The sequence below is a fragment of the Podarcis gaigeae genome (assembly GCF_964106915.1).
Source record: "Podarcis gaigeae genome assembly, chromosome: 4".
Lineage (NCBI taxonomy): Eukaryota > Metazoa > Chordata > Lepidosauria > Squamata > Lacertidae > Podarcis > Podarcis gaigeae.
In genome coordinates, this window is record NC_139677.1 from 44,720,545 (window position 1) to 44,742,266 (window position 21,722).

Genomic DNA, 21,722 nt, shown 5'->3' on the forward strand with positions numbered 1-21,722 from the left:
GTGGCTTGGGCTGATGGGATTTGGAGTCCCAACAGCTTTTGGAAGCCGACAGGTTTCCCACCCTTTATTTCAGTCAATATATTTCTGAGCAGGTCAAGCATTTTTCTCAACCCCTGTAGGTGGGGCATGTTTGAACAGAAAGAGGAACAGGTATGTATACAGTTGGTTAAACATTACAAACAGGATCTGAAAGCAGTACTCTCCTTTGTTGTAAATCCCCAACATTTGATATTTGGTCTGACCATGGAGATTCTGTTTTGCTGTAATGACTGATGGAGAGGTCTTGATAGATGGACTGTTCATGAATCGGCGCCATCCATTTTAAAAGCACCCTCTTTGACTTGGTCATTCCCTTTCTATCCTGTAGTATATATTTTAAGTTGACTTTAATTCCTCTCCTTCCAAGTTTCCTGAAGGAATCTGACTTTACTCATTCTCCCTATCCATTTATTTTAATCAATGACGTCATTTATCTCTTCTGAGGGAGTCAGCCATTATTTGAGCCAAGATAGAAGGGATGGATCTGCTCCTTAGCTTCTTAACATCATTCTGAATTTCTGTCTGCATTGCTATCCTTCATGAGGTTTGTTGCCCAAGATGGCAACTGGGAAGGAAATGCCCAGGTAAAAATAAATAATCTCATTTTACAAGCCAGTTTATGGAAAGCAACAGATACAGAACCTAATATTTATGCTATTTCATACGTTGATGAATTTTGCAGTAGTTTCACCAGCAATTTCTCCTCTGTATTCTTTTTCTTTGATATATATATATAGGCATTGACAAAGGATCCCCAGGACTACCCGGACAAAAAAAGTCTGCCTCATGTCCATGTTGCCCTGTGGATAAATTCTCAAGAGGGTAGAAAGCTGAAAGCTGGAGATACCGTGTCGTATATTATCTGCCAGGTAAAAATGTTCAGATTCATTTTAATTTAATAAAATGTTTATCGGTGCGGTAAATACTGTTAGCTGTACGTTGTGTGCCCAGTACGAACTTAGAAAGGTATACATAACTAAAGAAAACCAATAAACCTTTCTTTTTTGTTTCTTCTTTGTATAGGATGGATCAAATCTGAGTGCTAGCCAGAGAGCATATGCTCCAGAACAACTGAAAAAACAACCGAATCTTGCTATTGACACTCAGTACTATCTGTCGCAACAGATCCATCCAGTAGTGGCTCGTATTTGTGAACCCATAGATGGAATTGATTCTGTCCTTATTGCAGCATGGCTAGGTTAGTATTGAAGTTCAGTATTTACTTTGTAATTAAAGGTAAAGGGACCCCTGACCGTTGGGTCCAGTCGCGGACGACTGGGGTTGCGTACTCATCTCGCTTTATTGGCCGAGGGAGCCAGTGTACAGCTTCCGGGTCATGTGGCCAGCATGACTAAGCCACTTCTGGCGATCCAAAGCAGCGCATGGAAATGCTGTTTACCTTCCCACCGGAGTGGTACCTATTTATCTACTTGCACTTTGATGTGCTTTCAAACTGCTAGGTTGGTAGGAGCTGGGACCGAGGAATGGGAGCTCATCCCATCACAGGGATTTGAACCGCCGACCTTCTGATCAGCAAGTCCTAGGCTCTGTGGTTTAACCCACAGCGCCACCCGCTTACCACTTATTAGTAATTAGCGTATGGCAGAGCATTCCAACCCTGCCTCCTCCCGCTGTGCACGATGTGCTGTAGGGGACTTGTAATAAGCCAAGGTACCCCTCAGCTCTGCCAACTGAGCTGGCTAGCCACTGGCAACCCGCCCTCTCTTGTGGTATCCCAACCAGCAGACAGCCCCAAACAGAATGTTCGCATGGTGGGGCTAAACTATCCCAAAATCCACTGGATACCCAGCTGGTCTCATTGCAGATGGTGGCATTGGACGAGTCCTGACCCAATTGCTGTGCCAACTTAAAATCAAGCCCTGTTGTCCACAGCTACCACCACAGTCGTCCGCGACTGGACCTAACGGTCAGGGGTTCCTTTACCTTTACCTTTACCACCACCTTCAGCAGAGTTAACTACTATTTGAATCAGTGTTTTCATATGCTTTAAGCTTATCTTAGACTCTCCAACTGCTAGTGATAGTGTTGGCCCAATGCACGGCTGTTTGTTTGTTTGCTTAATTTGTCTTTCCACCAAATGATGCTCGAGGCAGCCAAAAGTAAATTATAAAATACGAAACAATAATACATTGTTTTTGTCACGATCCAAGTGCAGCTTTGTACTTCCCATAGGCAGTGGTAGCAAGGCCTGTTTGTATCACTTATTCTCAAGGTAAACTCTGTTCAGCAAATTTTAGGCTGTTAATTTTTCATTATTCCGACCCACCCGCACACATCCTCAGGTAAGGCAGTGCATAAATTAAAGGGGGAAATAATTAATAGCAATTATAAATAATAATGTTAGAAAATTCTTCTGACCAAGATCAGGATTCAGCATTTCAAGAATACGTAGGCACAGTTTGCGCATCATTGTAAATCGTAATTAATGATTTACTGTAAGCTCACTGATCTTGCCTGCTTTGCTCTTCCCCACCGGTGAGCAGAGAAAACAAACGATCCCTGGCCTAGCCTTATCGTGTTTTGTTTCATTGTTTTGTATGGCTCAGTACGACTGTAATCCACAGCATAACTTTATTGACCTTTCAGTTTTAGCCAACTAAAAATAATCGACGTGTAATCCTATGCATGTCTACTCAGAAGTAAGCCCCATTTAATATAGTGGGGCGAAACTATTGTTAGTGAAAAATGCTTGCAGAGTTAAATCTTTGTGGTCTAACTGTTAACCAAACAGGGCTATAAAGTACTATACAACTGTTTTTCAAAAAGAGATTCAGGTTGGAAGCCTCTAGGTGGCAGCACTAGACACTATTTCCCTTTTATTTTTCAAAAGCTTTAATGAGTTATGCAGCAGGGTGATTAACTTTTAAACTTGCATAGCTCTCAAGTAAGACTGGGGAAGAGTGCCCCCCCCCCCCGTATTAGCTTATTTATTAAAATAACTAATTTTGAAATAATCACCCTGCAAATGGAAACTTTAGTCTTTACAAAATATTTCCTTTAAACATAAAAATTACATTTAACCTGAGTATTATTACTTATTAACTGAAATTTAATTTTTTACACTTTTCCCCAAGGCATGATCATATGAAAGCTTGTTAGACTATTCGTGCTGTTAATAGAACGTAATGGCTTTTAAAGTAAGAGATGAGTTTGTGATCGAAGATTCTTCTACCTTTCTACTTAATTTGGGGAATCCTAAGTGAATTAATTATTAAAAGCCTGTATATGAAAAAATAATTCACAATTAATTTTGACAGGTTAACTCATAAGCAAGAGAGATCAGTTCAAACAAGTCTTGGGGTTTCTCTTTTCTTTCTTTTTTTAAGGACTCTAATGGTAAGATGTATTGCTTCCATGAAATTTACTGATCGTTAGTTTTGTTTTATTTTTATTTCTGTAACTTAAAGCTGAAAGTGGATTCCTTGAACCAAGTAATTGTCTGTGGAACAAAATACAATATTATTAATCCAGGTATTTACTTTGGTGTCCTTAAAATTATACCTCTTTATTTGCTTGGTTTGCTGTGGGCTTGAATCAGGACCACAGTTGGTTATGTTGTTTCCAGACAAAATAATTATTAATGCTAAAATGAAGGTTGGTGCAAATTGCTATTGATGAGCTCCATTGATATCAGTAGAGTTCTGATTCACACAAACTGTATCTTAACTTCTCATAAACGAAGACAGATGGCTTACCTATACCTCTTTGTTTCTGTATCTCCAATTCCAATATATATATTTTCTAATATTATTCAGTAAGGCTATCCATGCTACAGCATGAAAGGAGAGGGATTCTATTCAATATTACTACTTAAATATATTTTAAGAGTCCCCCCTTTCTAATTAATTCTAACACGATGCAAAATATTACGATAGAAAATGGTATTCAGTAAGTTTTCCTTTAGCACCTCTACATTACAAATAAACTCTTTTTGTAAGCGTGCTCTCTTAGGAAGATAATCAGAATTTATTTTCAATTGCTAAAAATGCTATTTGTCAAGCATCCCAGTTATAAAATATTTTAATGATAATGACTTTCTAAAACATTAAGTAGATGAAATGGGCATTCGTTTCAGACTTCAATCCATCAACCACTTCAGAATAGTATCAGAAGTAATAATGGTACTTTTAGACTGCTCCAACGAAGGTAGTATGTGGCTGGAAGTCATAGTGAATGTATGAAGTAGTAGTAGTTGAACAATGAGCACTCTTTTTTTAAAGAGCAAGTTGTTGAAATATTGTTTCACCAATATTTTTAAAATTTAAACTGGAATTAATTTTGTCAAAACCCTATAATCCCTATCTAAATTTATTAAGCTAAAATAGATGCCCTATTTGTCAAGGGTGTGCCCTGTGTCAGTGTTAATATTCCTTACGCTGTAAAAAGCATTCCTTACTTTTAATTATTCATTAGTAATGATAAATTCAACTCTCTTCCTATCACAAATGGAAGTTTTAAATAAAATAAGTAAGCAAGCCCTCATGACGTGAGCATTCTTGCAATACTTTTTTTTTGTCGCTCCTGAAGGTGACATACCTATTGCTTAACAATTATAATGACACTCAAACAAATTCTTATTCTGTATCCTGGTCTGTTAAATTAGTTACCTTTATCTTTGATCCTGACCGGCTGTTTAAAATGCATCTCTAAATACAAAACACATTAGTACAGTAATAAATTGTTGCTCATATTTCCCAAACTTTCTGTGTTCTGGTAACCAAAAGTGCTTTTTTGTCTTCAATTCGCACTTTTTAAATACTGCTGCTGAATTTTAACAACTGCATTAGATTGAAACCTACATGCTGTTAACCACTGAGCCAAAATGAAATCGACCACTGCATTGAAGTCTGAGTTGGCAGTTGTGTACAGTCTTGAAGGAGTGGGTAATAGCAGTACAACCAGGTTTCTTTTAATGGAGTTTTTATATTCTCCCTTTCATTTTAATGATGCCATTCTGGTTTAAAGACTTTCCTAATAAAGATGCACAATTTTATTCAAATATTCTCTGTGTAACTTAAGAAAATAGCAATAAAGCTGTTCTCTAGGAGTAGCATCTTCGTAAACAAAATGTTCTATTGCATACTCCCCATGGTAGATAATGCATTGTGCTTGTTTTATTTATAAAGCAATTTTGTGTGAAAAGATAAGTAATTTCTTCATGTTACTCAGCTCTTCATCTTAAGTTTAAAATGGGAAAACGTATTCTTTTCTCTTTTTTTAAAACACCTTTTCCTTAGGATTTAGTCTTCCTTTGGATTTTACAGTTTGTAATTCCTATTTGAAGCTGTATCAACTTAGATGAATTGCTTTCTTCGGACTTTGAATTTATATTTCTTATTACCAGGGCTGGATCCCTCACAGTTCAGAGTCTCTCACCATTATCATAAAGATGAGGAGAATGATGTTTTGTTTGGAGGGCCAGTTCAGCTCACTGATGAAGAGAAATATAAAGACTGTGAAAGATTCAAGTTTGCTTGCCCAAAGTGTGGGACAGAGAACATTTATGACAATGTCTTTGATGGTTCGGTTAGTATTCTGATATTTATATTTTGAGAACAAATTCTCTATATAGGAGATGGTATAAGGAGGAAAAGAGCCAGTTATTTTTCTAAGTTTCCATAAGGGGCATTTGTATGTTAATGCGAAATCCAGTTTTCCATACTATTCTCATGTGCTTTTTCAAAGTGTTACACATATGTAGCATCTTAGAACTGCTTACTTTATAAGGCCTATTCAGTGTCATTTGGCTACCCTAAATCAAGCTAATTGGAAGAGAACATTTTTTTTTTGGAAGTTTCTGTTTTGTATTTTTACTTCCCTCTTCCCTTTTATATAGAAGTTTCTTCTATGTTATCTTTCCTGCTGTCTTTGTACATCAGACATAAAAAGTCATCGGGTACATTCCTGTCAAGGAGTGCTGCCAGAAAATCTATCTGTGACCTTGGATCAGAACTTGAATCAGAGCCAACTATTTAACTCTATTGCAATGTTATGCATGTACCAGTTATTGGCAAATTAGTAGGCTGTGGAGAAGTGAAAACCTTGAGAGTTAAAGCAAATAAATTCTGTATCTAAATTAAAAGCAATTATTTTAAGTTAATTTGGACAAACAGCAGATGTTCTGTGTTCCTCGAATCAAAACAAAGCAGTTCTTGGAAGCAAGCGAGAGGAAAAGGCAGGCACAGATCAGTAATACTTGGTAAATCCTTGACTTTGTTTCATTACAGCTGTAAATAAGATAGTTAATTGCATGGGGGCTTGACAACTTACAGATGGGCTAAGTGTAAGAAGAGCGGATGTCAAGCTCTGCAATCTCTTCCACCTGGAATTGCTTAATGTTGTTAGTGCGGGAGTGGTTGCTTGGATCACAAAAGTACAGATTTTTAAGCAGTAATAGAAAGGGGGGTGGTATGAAACTTGACTGCTCTTCAGTGCATTTCTTCATAATGAGAAATTTATTAGTTTGCTTTTATCTGTGTAGACAGACTGAAAATTCTGTTCGGCTAAAAAAGGTTGTAAATCTTCCAGTGAGACATTATTTCTGCTGCGGCATGTCAGATCCTGACTGTGCAGTCAGAACCACAAGAAGAATACTAGGACAGGAATACCACTTTGCCTTAGAATGTCTGTCTTTGAACTTTATACTTGCACAGGACCTTTTGCAAAGCTGTTTATACTGATTTTTGGTCTTTTAAACCCGTAGGGCCCGATGATCGAAGCCAGCTTGCAACAGTGTAGCCAAAAAGATTGCCATGAATCTCCTCTAATGTACCTAATGCAAATTAACAACAAGCTAAACCTGGATATAAGAAGTCATATTAAAAAGTACTACAGTGTGAGTAACTGTGTTCTTTAAGTTTATATTGAGTTCCTCATATGAGCAGCACCCCTTCCTGTCCTGATCCTGGCCCAGTTCAGACACCAACATCTTGATCCTATAAAACCATGGTTTACTGAACCAGTAACTACCTGTGTGCTGGCATGCTCTCACCTCTTCCTTCTTCTCATGTTTCTTACTTGAGTTGAAGATATTTTGGTTTCTTAAACTGGTTTCTCATGTCTGAACCAGGTAATTGCTTAAGCAACTTCCTTCAGATATGGTTGTATGTACCAATTTCTTTAGATCTAAACATTTGCAAATCATATGAGAGAATTTGCTTGGCCTTGTTATCGGACTGTGTACTAATTCAGAAGGCCTGGGGAAAGGAATCCTTTAACTTCAGTGTTCGCATTGTGTAGGCTTTCTAATGTGCATTTCTGTGAGAGTTGTAAATTCAGATCAGGGATTGCTTCTTTTGAAGGTAAGTACTTCACATTTAAGCAACTCAAAATCATATAATGAAGAATTTTTTTAAGGGTTTTCTGAGGACTACTCACATGAATGGCTCTGAACTGATTTCACAGGCCTTTGTTCTTTCCGTGGTTAGTATTAAAGTTTAATCATGCAAACCAAATATTATTTTAAGCAGCGGAATTTGGTTTGTATTTAATGAACAATGTAAATCTAGTGAGAACACCAAAATGTGATAAATTGTTTTAAATTAGGACATTTCCTAACCTTTTAGAAATGTTTGTTCATATTTTTTTTCAGAATGAGGCAACAATTTGTATACAGTGGTGTTTTGGTTTGCATACGCCTTGGTTTGCATATGTTTTGGATTACAAACACGTCAAAACTGGAAGTGCATGTCCTGGTTTGCAACCTTTTTTTTGGATTACAACCCATTTTTTAAAAAAAATTTGGAGGCAGATCTCCGGAATGGATGATGGTTGTAAACCAATGTACCATTATATTAGATGCTACCACGTGGTGTCAGAGCTCCACACATTTTAATGGCCTTATCATTTGTATAAATGTCAACATGATAATTTGAAAAGATTTTTGCAAATCACTCCAAAGAAAGCAAGTTTGGTTCAACACACATTGAGACCTTTGGTTAAATATTGGTTGCACTTTGTTGGATTATCCACACATACACCCTTCTTCCATCTCAGCTCTTATTCCTAGCCTCTATGTAAAGATTTTTACCTTCCTCTTCTTCCATAGAAGCTTACAAGCATTCTTATTGACAGTTTCACTATGGTTCCAGGTAACTTCTGATTTAGTCTCTCTAACACAGTGCTGAAAGTTGTGCACGGAAATATTTTCAAAAACTGGGATCAAGAAAGATTGAAATGCTGGTAGGGTGAAAGAGGAGCAACCAATTACTCTTTGCTGATGGAAAACACCTGGGTGCAAACAGTGGCTATCTATACCTACTCCGTATCTTTTAGGAGCAGCAGTATGAAAATGGAGAGAGAGGGTGACTACTGCAGAGGAACAAGGCATTAGGGACAGCTTCACATTTCAGCTGCCTCCCCATGTTCTATCTCTGGAAAAGAAGAAGCATGGAAATGTGGAGTGCAGAAATACTCTTATCAGCGGCACTCTTTAAAAATGTGTATTCCTGAGTTACAACTCCTGTAAATATTGTGCAACTTCACAGTAGCTCCAGCAGTAGGTTTCTTAAAACTTAAAATGGTGTGGGTTTTTAAACTTGGCTTATAGGGCAACTGGGTGCACTGCAAAGCACAGGGCCAGTGAGATCCCAGCCATGTGCCAAGGTTTAGTTTCATAAGCAGCTGTTCTTGCCAATAGATAGGGTCCTCTGCCCCACTAGCAATCAACTTAGCGTATAGGGCCCAGAAAATCCCCATTGCTCAGGGTGATGATGATAGGAGTCATAGTACATAATACCTGTGGGTGTACACACAGACACTTACTTCTACCTCATTTTTCCTCTTTGCTCCAAGGAGCATGGTTCTCCACTCTCCCCCAACCCAACACCTTTTCATTATTACAATAACCCTGTCTTGTTATGATTCCTGTACAACAGCATTTCATATCGGCTATAAATAATTCGTCCTAACAAACCCTGACTCCCCTCCAGGGAGCTCTCAGCCGCAGCGTTCACACGCGCCACCATCTTGGTAGCATCTATAGTAGCAAGGTTGAGGGAAGTTATCATCTGAATTGGAGCCTTCTAAATGTTGTGTCTATATTTGAGGTGACTTGATTCTTTGAAAGTGCTTGGTGATAGTTCTTTACTTCTTCATAGTGTTTATATCATCAATACCACATAGGAGTTCTGTTCAGACCAAAGTTTGGAACCTCCTAGAGCTAGGTGATTAAAACACATTAGGTGAGATGTCTGTTCCTATATCTCAGGTTGCACACTCAAAGGAGTGTGACATCTCCACCTCACCCCACCCCAGCTGTCCTGCTTAGTTTCTCCTTGACTGTATGCAGGGGCGTTCTACCCATAGAGGCTAGTAGTGCTGGTCGCCTGGGTGCCAAGTTCTGGAGGGTGCCAGGGAAGAGGCAGAGGCTGGACGCGGCCGAAGCAGTAACCGGAGCCTCCGTCTGCCGTGGCCACCGCAGCACGAAGCAGCCAGTTGAGCCGGGAGGCGCCACATCAAGCCTCTGCCTCTTCCCCACCGGAGGAGCCGCCCTCCAGCCACTGCCCGCCTCCTCCAGCCCCGCCCGCAGCGCTGTCCTCCCTAAAAAACTCTGGGAGACCGGGGGGGGGGCACCGGAGGGAGCTTTGCACCACGATGCTGGACATGCATAAGACGGCTCTGACTGTATGATTATTTTATTTGATTTAGTTGGGCAATACAGTTCATATTGTTCACTCATACTTGCTGTTTTGAAGTACTTACTAAAAGCCAAGGCATTAGGGCTGGGGTTGTCAACCTGGTCCCTACCGTCCACTAGTGGGTGTTTCAGGATTCTAGGTGGGCGGTAGGGGGTTCTATGGCACAAGCTGAATCCTCCTTCCATCGAGCACTAGTGGGCAGTAAGGGAATTTAACCATCCAGAAAGATGCATTAGTGGGTGGTAGGTATAAAAAGGTTGACTACCCTTGCATTAGGGTGAGCCATACCATGATGTTGATTGAAAACTGCAAGATTGTATTTGCTTGGGAAATGATCTGGGATCTAGTAACATTTTTGCTGTTTTAGCAAACATATTCCCCTTAAACCATAGCACATCTTACTATTTTTTCCTTCCCCCCCCTTTTTTTTTACTATTTGGCTTCTCCAGTAATAAATTCCTTAAATATTCCCCCCACCATTCCAAATAATTTTAACTTTTCATTTTTTATCTGTACACATATTGAGCTTTTTTAAAAAGGACGACATCCTAAGATTTTATTCTTTCTTTTGGTTGCATTATTCTTTTGAAAGATTGATCTAGGTTTTAAACAATTTCTGCAGAAGAACAAATAGAAAAAAGAAAGAAATACTAGCTAATCTAAATTGGGGAATGAAGAAGGCTTTTTTAAGCATGAAAATTTCATCATCTTGTCAGCTGGCAGAATGCCTGCTGTGTGGATTCACAAAGGCTAAGAATTACACTTTCATGAAATTTTCCTCACTAACTGCCCTGGTTAATTTGAAAGATAACCCACTGTTCTAATTCATCCCTCAATTGGGTGGTGCAGGTTTTATCTTTGATCTGACAAAGCATTTGTGTTAATCGTTTTGGCCCTCTACTAGACACTCTTGGGATTGTGCTTTTACAATAAATGTGTCTGTGATAGCTCTTTAGTCTATTATACTTACAATAGATCCATAGAACTGGTAATTAATTCTGTACTGCTTTGGAAATGGGAAGAATAGGTGTAGCTCTGTCAAGTGCTACTGGAAGTTTGTTTAGCTGGTTCATTTTTGAAGTGTTACCCTGAGCTTTCAATGAAATATGTATGGTTTTAGAGGAGTTTGTTCTGAAGTGCGTGGCTATAAGTGGGTGATCTGTATCCGGCATGTACACTTTATAGCTTCTATAACTGATTCTCATGACAGAGTGGCATACGGTCCCCATTTAAAAATGTATACGTTATATAGGCATTAATTTCTTTAAAAAAAATAAATATAGCCACCAAGTTCAGTCCATAACAGCTGGAAAAGTACAAAGGCTAAGGTATAACTTCTCAAATCTCCTTACTGCTCCTTGAGAGATTAATCCTTTAAGAAAAACATTATTTTTGTTAACAAAAAGTATTCAATCTGTAGCATAAAGTACTTGCTCTTGAGATTGACTACAAATACCCATCTTGTTTTGTAGTGTTTGTGTGCATTGTCACACAGCTATGCTGTTTTTACCAGATAATGTATTCACCCCATCTCAAGAACCTTTGTGTCGACTTTGGTGATGATATATCGAGATGTGTTTGAATCCATACAGAACAGACGGACAAACACCTTTCCAAAACATACACTAGATAGAACTGATAAAGGGAGCCAGTGTGACATAGAGTGTTCGACTAGACCTGGAATACCAGGGTTCAGGTCCCCTCTCAGTCATGAAGCTGAATCTCAGGTCCTTTTGAAGTCTATAGTTTTGTGTGGGTTGCGGTTCACCCCTCCGTCACTGTCAGACATCCAGCTCCAAGGTAGTGGTGACATTGGAACTAACCACAGGTTAGGATCCTATATCCGTATCGCTGAAATAATGCATCTGTTTAGGTCATGCCCCTTAACAGCTATGGTTTTCTGGCATTTGGGAGTTTGAGTGAACATGGAAAGCCCTTAATACAGCCCATTAAATTGAAATGGGGTTGGGTTTTTGTGTGTTGATTGAATATAATGCAATGTTTCTAAATAAAAGTTCGTATTTCTATCAGTTGTAATGTAGGGTGACCTGTCACTGAATAGTGATTGTCAGCAACAAAATGGGAGGTCAGAAAATAGCTACGAAAGAAAGTGGGGAAAGGGAACATAAAGATGCTTTTCTTAAGGTGATATAGGAAATTCATATGAGCTTTGAGTGTACTACTATATCTTGAAGCTGAATGTGGAAGTGAATGAAATAGTTAGTATTGTGGGTTTATATGTTTAGTGTAGCCCACATTGTACATTGTTAAATAGGGGTGCACCTGGCATAACATGCATCTCTAGGATCCATGGTGCTGTTGTTCCTGTTGTGATGCAAGGTTACTTGAGTTGCATGCAAAGGATTGTAAAGCACTCGCTGAATTTTCCTCAAAGCCTGATCTCAGATTAATCTTTCAGCTGGCACAGATTGAATTTATTCATCATAAAGTTATATCTTCCACGTGACTTCTGCTTTCCACAAAAGGAAATGATGACCAATGTCTTCATATTTCCAAAAACTAGACACTGATACACCTTTATGTTCCCTTTCCCCACTTTCTGATACACCTTGCTATTTCCCATATTTTGAATGCATTATACTTAAAGGCAGCCTCCTTCCACGTTCCAGTTTTTTCTCTTAGATAAGATCTCACAAAGCCTTGATATGACTGTTGGTGCCCACCAATCCAGGTGCATTGTGCACTGTTAACTCTCGGCTTCTAGACTTCATGGTGTATCATTGGGAACTGGTGTAGTGTGGTGCCTAACAGCCATCTGTCATGGATGCTTCAGCTGAGATTCCTACATTGCAGTGTGTTAAAAGTCTATGATCTTTGAGCCAAATCTCATCCAAATACCACCAACGTAATAGGTGACCTTAGGCAATCCTGTCTACTGCAGCACATGAGTATTTAATACTGTCTTCTATGTTTTTGTAAGGATTACTAAGGTAATATATATGAAACAATTTGAACACAATATTCTATAGATATGTGTGGCAATGCTTTCTGACCCACTCCCTTTACAGTGACTATTTGTGTAGCAGGGTAGAGCTGACTGGGAATAAGTTCTTAGTGCCCTATTTTCTGGAAAAAACACACCAAATCACATTATTTATTTACTACATAAACTCATGATCAAGGCTGCAATCCTGTCCCCACTTACCTGGGAATAAATCCCATTGAACTAATTAAGACTTGCTTCTGAGTAGTCTTGGTTAGGATTGCATTGTAAATCTTTTTCCTGGTTTCATAACATTTAAACAATGTTTTATGAAGTCAGTCTGTTATAAATTGCTCTTGCACCTTGTCAAATACTTAATCTTGACCTGTGTGCCATTTGATGATTTAGAGGAGTCCCCTTTTCTTGGATAATGTTCCCATAACTGATACTGAGCCATAGCATGAATTCCAGAAAGGCTTCCATGAGTTAGCCTTTTCCTTAAAATAGAAACTGTTATCCCTCTGAGTAAACAGCCTGGCTATAAATTTTGGGAAGACATCAATATAATTAACTCCCAGATCTTTTATCACTGAGATGCCAAAGCTGGCCAAAGCCTCTATCAGGGCTACATTTTGCTATTATTTCTGTATGCTTGTTTGAGTGCTACCCTTACCCATGCCAAGTAGCTGAGGTTTCATAATTCAATAAAATGAGCATCAAGTTGCTTTAATAAAGCGTGTAACTATACTAGCAATTTGGGGCGTTGTTGTCAACTCTTTCATCCTCTCTACCGTCCTCATACCCTGATCAAGTTCTTGCAAAGATTAAAAAAAATAATCATTCTAATACGTTTATCTGCTAATAAGTTGGATTTCTTTTCTGTCCAGAACATTTCTTAGAATTGCTAGTAATCTTTTTGTGGCTGAAGGTACATTCCATTTAATAACTTGACCCATATATAATCTTAGAGCAGGCTGTCAACACACAAGTCTTGGGGGCCTTTGGGGTATTTAATATAACCTACAGTACTCCTTCAAAGTGGGTAAACAGTTGATGTGCGCCAGGGCAGGGAAGGGTTGTAACCAAGGCTGTTGCTGTTTTTGCTGTCTAGACATAGGAAGGTAGCGCATTGGAGAAGACCACTTGTCCGTCTAGTGAGCCTTGCAACCATCAAAACCATTTTCTGTCTTTTCAGTGGGACATTTGGCACTCATACCTATTTAAATTTGACCCTCCTATTGGTTAGTCATAATTTGCCAATGACAACAATATTATTTGAGAAATAACATTGATTGTGCTATCATTGGTACTAGTTGATTCTTACTACTTCAAGCAAAGATCTACTTTTCTCAAAGAAAAAAATCCTCCCCACATGTCACATTTCAGCAGACCCTAAGGTCTTGTAGAAGAGAAGCTGACACATAAAAGAATTAATCTTTTCATTTTTGACAAAGTTAGTAGTAAATACAACATTTAAACTTTTCTGGGAAATTACTTTACCATTTGAATTACAGAGTAATGCGTTGCTTAGACAAGATGTGCTAGGTGGCTTTTTGTTTCTTCTTTTTAGATAGTCTTTAAAACCAGTCACCATTTTAAAGAACAAAATACTGTTAAAGACACCAGATTGTAAAAGCTTTGCTGCTCCTTCAGAGTGTCTTGGGGCCATCCTCTGATATGTAATTGCTTTTACATCAGTCACAAGAGAGAGACAAGAATGCGTTTTCCTTGAACTTAACAGTTTGGGCAATTTTCTATAATCCAGTAAATACAAATTGTACCCTGATTATCCATCTAGGTCTGTCAAGCAAATTTTAATGGATGAATGAATGAGTCAAATCTGTGCATACAAATATATAAATGTGCGAAATATGGGTCTAATTACAAGGCAGCTGAATTTACAGAAGGTCAGGTAAACAAGGCACCAGTGTAATGATTATTAATTGTTAATAATGCCTTTGGGAAAACATTCACATTTGTTTTTTAAAGATCTAATAGTTTTTGCCTTATTGGTAATAAGTAACTACCAATAGTAAAAGTAAAAATGTATTTATTCTCCCTCCCTGTTTTGTACTGTGCCTTAATATTTTATTGCATCTTCCAAACTAACAAGACACTATAGTACATTCTTTCTCTCTGGATCACAAGGCACTGTGTCCTTTGGGATTGTCTCCTGTAGCAGACAGAATCCATAGGAGAATGGCATCATACAGCAGGAGGAGGTTCCAGTGGGAGTAGAAGGGGACTTAAGCTTAAAGGGAGTCCCACATTAGTAACTGAGAAAAGAAACTTGCTCCCATTTCCAGTTGACTTCAATAAAGGCAGAATTTCCACCAGCATCACTTGTTTCCTGGAGTGGTGGGTTTTCTTGGGTGATAGTTCTGTGAGTCAATGATCTTGAGTCAGTAAAGGATGGGTTGTGGAAGATCTAATTGTACATATCTTGTCTAGCGAACTATTCTACAGATTTCATCTAGTTTGGGTCCAGGTCTGTGGCTGCAACGGTGGACAAAATAAAGGACTGGTGCCTAAAAGCCTGGAACATTGATCCAGGCTCAGAAGTGCATCTTTCTTACAAGTCTTCTGGAACCAGTTGTTTGGGAGTCAACTGGATGAGATTTTGGTGGAATCAAAGATGGCAGAAAAGGCACAAGTAGCCCAAACCCTCTTTTTTGGGTGGGGAAGGGGGTCACTTTCTCCTACCAAAGGACTTGAAAAAATTCAGCCCAAGATGGTGACAAGCCAAGCTATCTTCTCACATAAACTCTTCAGCACAAACATCTTTCTTTGTCTCTAGAGGGAGAAAGTACAGTCCCATTCTTCCTACGATGCTTGCTGAGCTTCTTGACATGGTATTGCTTCCGTGCACAATCTCCATAGAAGTTTCTTCTTTCTTATACAGTAAAGCCAAGTGTTTTTCTGTTGGTGGCTGTTTCCAGATAGGTTGATAACCTGGAGAACCTAAGAACACCCTCCTCTTTGTTGTTTAGTAACTATGTATGCCACTGTCTTCCTTTGGAAGGCTCACTGTCACAAGCCAGTAACTCAAGGAGTGTAGTTTAATGTAGAATGGGGAGAAGCATCAGTTGGATACAACTTTATGCTATCAAACTGTTGAGTGGTATTTTGCTGACCTAGTAAGACTGTCATGCCAGACCACCTAAGGTTGCTTAGAAGAGCAAAGTTGTTATCCCAGTAACTAGTCCTGTATCTTTCATTGGATTTTTTAAACCTAATCTGGGCCAGTAATCATAATATTCTCCATAGGAGTGGAACTGTTCATCCATACCTTAGACCAGGCATGGTCAAACTCTGCCCTCCAGATGTTTTGGGACTACAACTCCCATCATCCCTAGCTAACAGGACCTGTGGCCAGGGATGATGGAAATTGTAGTCCCAAAACAGCTGGAGGGCCAAGTTTGGCCATGCCTGCCCTAGACAGATGGACTCATCACTACTCCTGGTACAGAATGGAATTTCTGTGACTTCCTGTTCTTTCTAATGAATGAAGAACACTCTGACCTGCTCTTCTAAAGTTGGTGGGCATAGAAATAAATTTCTGGGGATAGATAGGGACATCGGAAACTTGTCTATGACTCCTGAATGTTGCTGCTTTTATTTGTTCAGTTTCACTATTTTGGTTATAATTTTTCACATCTTCTGCCAGTATGCAGTGGGGTGAATTGCTGTCTGGGTAAGAGAGGAGCCAATTCTCCTGGATGATGTCATTTGGAAGACCAAGAATGCCCTGCTAAATAAAAAGAAAAATTCATTTCTTATTATACTTAGTTGAACTTAAAAGGATATGTGCTGATTCTGGTTGAGAGCTTGAGGCTTGTTTCTGTTGATCAAATCAGTGTAAAATAAAACCCCTTAACAACATGGTGTGCTAACTGCTCTACCATAAAATGTCAGTTTATTTCCCCCCTTGCTTTTTTTCATGTGTAAAACCTGTTAATACACACTGCCAATTAAATATCAAACTACTTCACTATCAAAAGGTGCTAATTTCTATTTTTAAATTCAATTCAGCTTTTCAAATATGTGTACAAGGAGTGAGTTTCTCACCCCTGCTCCCTATTTAGGGATGCTCCTTTCTTTTACCTCTCTCTGCTCCATGCTGTTGCAGCATTTTACCAGCTTTATTCATTAGCATATCCACGAGCAGTTGTGCAGGAATGCAAGTAGAGTACAGCTTCACAGAAACTCTAAAATTTTGCAGTTCTGTGATGGTTCTAGCTTTGACCTGTGCCTTTGAAATACTGGATTTGGATCATAGAGAACTGGGGTTCATATCCATGCTAACCCATGAACTTCACTGAATGATCTTGGGCCAATCACTACTTTTCAGCTTAGCAAGTCTCATAGAACATGATGTCAGGCTAATGAAACCCAGCTCTGTTTTTCTTTCTCATGAAATCCAGCTGAGACAGGCAAGTCTCTAAATTCGTGTCTGCTGTCAGAGGTTGACTGGATGAAGGTAAATAAACCAAAATCGGTCCAGATTTAGTTTACTGGTTGACTGCGAATGTGCCTGTTCTAAATGGTGGTCACACTTCCTGTAAGGTCCAAATTACAGGGTTTTAACCAATCAGACATATTCAGGATAAACCCACTGAAATAAATGGAAATGGCTATCCTTGGGGATAGCTCAGTTGGTAGAGCATGAGACTCTTAATCTCAGGATTAAGATTCCTGCATTGCAAGAGGTTGGACTAGATGACCCTTGGGGTCTGCAGTTCTATCATTCTACAGTGGTACCTTGGGTTAAGAATTTAATTCATTCTGGAGGTCCGTTCTTAACTTGAAACTGTACTTAACCTGAAGCACCACTTTAGCTAATGGGGCCTCCTGCTGCCGCTGCACTGTTTCTGTTCTCATCCTGAAGCAAATTTCTTAACCCGAGGTAATGTTTCTGGGTTAGCGGAGTCTGTAACCTGAAGCATATGTAACTTGAAGTGTATGTAACCCGAGGTACCACTGTATTCTGATTCTATGACTATATTGTGGGTTCATTAATTTTAATTATTTTACTATGAGTAAAACTTAGTTGGATACAATAGTCAGTAGTTCTGTGCCTTTTATCATCTACACCAATGCTTGGGAGACCTGGCAACTTTCATTCATAATTTGGTAACTCACCCCTTAGGGTACTGTAATGTCCCTATATGGGACTGCTGTGGTGGCATGCCAATCTGAATGGGTTTCCCCATATTTCACTTGAAGCAAGTGGTCTTAACTCAGTTCCTGTGAGTGCACTTGAACTCTGTTCCAAGAGAGATTAGCCTCCTCTCTCTTGTCCTGCTCGTTTTGATCTCCTCATTTCCATTCCTGTTTCTTGTACTTTCCAGATCTTTCCTGTTTTGACAATGTTGCTCTTCTGTATTTGTCTCTTCATTCTTCTCTACAGCTGTCAACATATTCAGTTTAAACTTTACATTTCTTACAGTCTTGCTGCATATTGGGTGATATCCAATGCTGTGCGGATGGCATTCTGTTGGTGCGATGTGACTTTCCTTCCCTCAATCCCTTGGAGCAGATTTTGAGGGACTGCAGAAGAGACATGGGGGAAGGTCTGTTGCAGAAGTGGAAGTCTGTTGTATGAGTGAAATGGCAGTGTTGAATACAACCCGTTATCTCAGTTCATTCATTTTCTTTGCTCTCCGCTCAGCAGAGTTAGGGAGGATGAGCCAAGGCCATGCACATAAAGTCATAATGTATTATATCTGAACCTATCCGATTGCCTGCAGATTTAGAGCATGGGAGTATTGGCTTAAGAACTATGGATTAATTAGTCCAGAGCTGCATGTGAAATTCTTTAAATGTCATTTGGCTCTAAGAACAAAACAGGTCTGAAACCAGAAATAAGAAATTGAACAAGACTGCACAAAATACAGCAATAAATTTAATATTTTATTTATGTTTTCAGAAACTTGTTTCTGTCCGGGAAGCTTCCTTAAATTACTTGTCAGATTTAGCTACTGCATCTTGAACATTATCATTGTGACACAATATCAATTTTGGTGCCCCTGAATTTTGTTTGTTTTTAAAACAATTCTTTTAGATAATGTTTCTCTTTGGGAAAAAGCAATTAAACAATATTTGATAACTCTTTAACTTCTATATGTATATAACATGGAGATTTCCAAGGAAAAGGAATATTCCAAAAGTTGATTTCCATCGCCTTCTGATTTCTGTCTTGGCCAATTTTTTCTAACATGAGTTTACTAAAATGAGTAGACAACAAATGTTGTTGTGAGTGAAATAAATATATCGCCTGAGAAATTTATAAAATGCATTTTATTTAGTTATTTAATGTTCAGGACACAATTCAAATACTTTGGTAATTGTCAAGCTGTTTATCCAAGATTGCTGTTTCTGAATATTTTCTGATGCTCTCTGAACCTTGTACTATCTCAAAAAGATTTGGGGTGATCAACTGCGGAAACTCAAGCTGGTGACACTAAAGAGGACCTCTCTGACTTCGTCAGACAGGACGGACAAGAACAGGCTTCCTCAACCTCGGCCCTCCAGATGTTTTTGGCCTACAACTCCCATGATCCCTAGCTAGCAGGACCAGTGGTCAGGGATGATGGGAACTGTAGTCTCAAAACATCTGGAGGGCCGAGGCTGAGGAAGCCTGGACAAGAACATATCCATTGAGCTGGTCCTTACAGCAACCTGGCTTTAAACTGCAGGACTTTATAGATAATCACCAGCACCTTAAATGGCACTCAAAGAGACCAGCAGGCAGATGACATGACATACAAGGAGTAACATGCTTGCTAAAGCATCTAGTCCAACCCCCTGAAATGCAGGAATATCAACTAAATCATACATGACAGACCTCTGCTTAAAAGCCTGCAAGGAAGGAGAGTCCATCACAAAGAGTGCAATACAGGAGAGCTGCTTTCATGTAACTGAGGCATGTATACCACAGCCAAGTTTGTTTTTTCAATAGGTGGCTGTCACTAATCACCATCCAAAACTCAGCAAAAGCATTCCCAGCTACAACCAAAACTTTGCCAAACCTGATTTTTCAAGGGTAGTGTAACTCCCATTGCTGATGTTTCCCCAGTTCAGTTGACTTGCCAACATTCAGCTCATTATTGATTTCAGGCACTGGTTCAGTACTTCCATGATGTTTTTGGCTTGAGATAGAAAGGACAGCTAGAGTTGTGTGTCACACACATCTTTATAAAACAAAATTATTCCAGTAGCACCTTAGAGACCAACTAAGTTTGTTATCGGCATGAGCTTTCGTGTGCATGCACACTTCTTCAGATACACTGAAACAGAAGTCACCAGACCCTAAGGTGCTACTGGGAAGGAATTTTTTTATTTTGTTTTGACTATGGCAGACCAATACGGCTACCTACCTGTAACTAAACACATCTTTATGATAGTGAACTTTAAAACTTCAATGTCTTACAGGATAGCCAGTGTGGTGTAGTGGTTAAGAGCAGTAGACTCGTAATCTGGTGAACCAGGTGTGATTCCCTGCTCCTCCACATGCAGCTGCTGGGTGACCTTGGGCTAGTTCCACATCTTTGAAGTCTCTCAGCCTTACTCACCTCACAGAGTGTTTGTTGTGAGGGAGAAAGGGAAAAGGAGATAGTTAGCCTCTTTGAGACTCCTTAAGGGGAGTGAAGTCCAAACTCCTCCTCCTCCTCTTCCTCCTCCAACAATTTCAGGTAGATTATACAATTTGACCTTACCTGTACCTACTTAATACCTACTTTTGCCATTTGGTGGAATAGGTTGTATCTCATCTTGTCAGTTGTATGCATATTGGTAAGTCCAATATATTTTGTAAGCAGTTACTAATACTGTAATGCATTTTCCCATACCTCTCTGGGGATTTTTTCCCCCTTATTGATTGAAGATTCTGCTGAAATATGTTTAGAACCTTGCTTTCTGTGGTAATCACAGAAGTCAGTGGGAAGACAAGCAAATTGTATTGAAAGAAATTGTGTGCATGTGTTTTGTGTTTCAGCATAGATTATCTCTGCCAAAATAACAACTGTCATTTTGCTTTGCTTTTTATTAGTGGGTTGTAGCTTGCTACACTGTTACTGTTACAGCTATCCTTTTTGTTTTGGTTTGTTGCTACCCCCCCCCCGCAATTTGTCACTAGAAATGAGTTTTTTCTAGGTGTCATGATTTTGGAACATTAGTGTGCTAACAATATCGTGCCCTTATTGTTTAGATTAAGCAGTGCAGGGTGATGACCCTGCTTCACTGCACTGTTAAAGCTTGTGGGCCTTAACATTCAGTGACTTTGAAACTTGAGTTCTGCTTAGAATTTCATGTCATGTGCATCACAGGAGAAAAAGATGGGAAAATGTATACGCTGAGCCTATAGGACTTCCTGTGGTGCTTATTAATCCTTTATGGATCATTTGAAATGTTTCTAGTTTATTTAAGCTTTGCTGCTTGTATCAGATTGTTCCTGCAAAAAAGAAAAAGTGATCATGCTTTGAATTTTTAAAAATGATCTCACTTTCAAGCAAAAGCACTTTTATGCTCCATTAGAGTTGAATTTGCCAAACTCTTACATCGCATTAACACAAGCTTTACTGGATAGATAAATGTGTTTTTCAAAGGCTGACTTGAACTTTACCAAACAGTATATTAAGATTTTGCTGCTTATAATTTTTTTTGCTTGGCATATTTTTGAAGTAAACACAAAGAGTTGGAAATGCTCTATATTTAAAAGAACAGCTTTAAACTTAGAGCAGAGACTGGTCTGCATTACAAAATGTTTAATTGGTATATTAAAACATCACCCTTCTTGATGATATTGAAGTTCTGAACATAGTTCATATTTAGCTAGTACTTTTACTTCTGATGGTGCATTTATATCTTAGAGAAATTATGAGTTCCATTTCCTTGGTGCTTGGTCAGGGGACTGAGAATTCCAGGTAACTCATTTTATACCCTTATCTTAGGCCATTAAAGTTAATGGGATCTTTGTTGTTGCATTTTAGTGGATGCAAGACCAAGCCATTAGGGTCTTGTCCTGCAGTGAAATCTGCAATCAGAGTCCCCTACTGTTATGTGGAGTGTGAGTGACTGCC

At 39.0% G+C, this 21,722-nt stretch overlaps 1 protein-coding gene across 1 annotated transcript in view; it reads left to right on the forward strand.

The window, feature by feature from the left end:
- POLA1 (DNA polymerase alpha 1, catalytic subunit) overlaps nucleotides 1–21,722 on the forward strand; it is a 176,994-nt gene that overhangs the window by 68,307 nt on the left and 86,965 nt on the right. Inside the window, exons 31-34 of the mRNA XM_083734167.1 lie at nucleotides 777–908; nucleotides 1,063–1,237; nucleotides 5,405–5,586; nucleotides 6,764–6,895. Of these exons, the coding sequence (XP_083590293.1) occupies nucleotides 777–908; nucleotides 1,063–1,237; nucleotides 5,405–5,586; nucleotides 6,764–6,895 (621 nt within the window). The remainder of the gene's footprint in view (nucleotides 1–776; nucleotides 909–1,062; nucleotides 1,238–5,404; nucleotides 5,587–6,763; nucleotides 6,896–21,722) is intronic.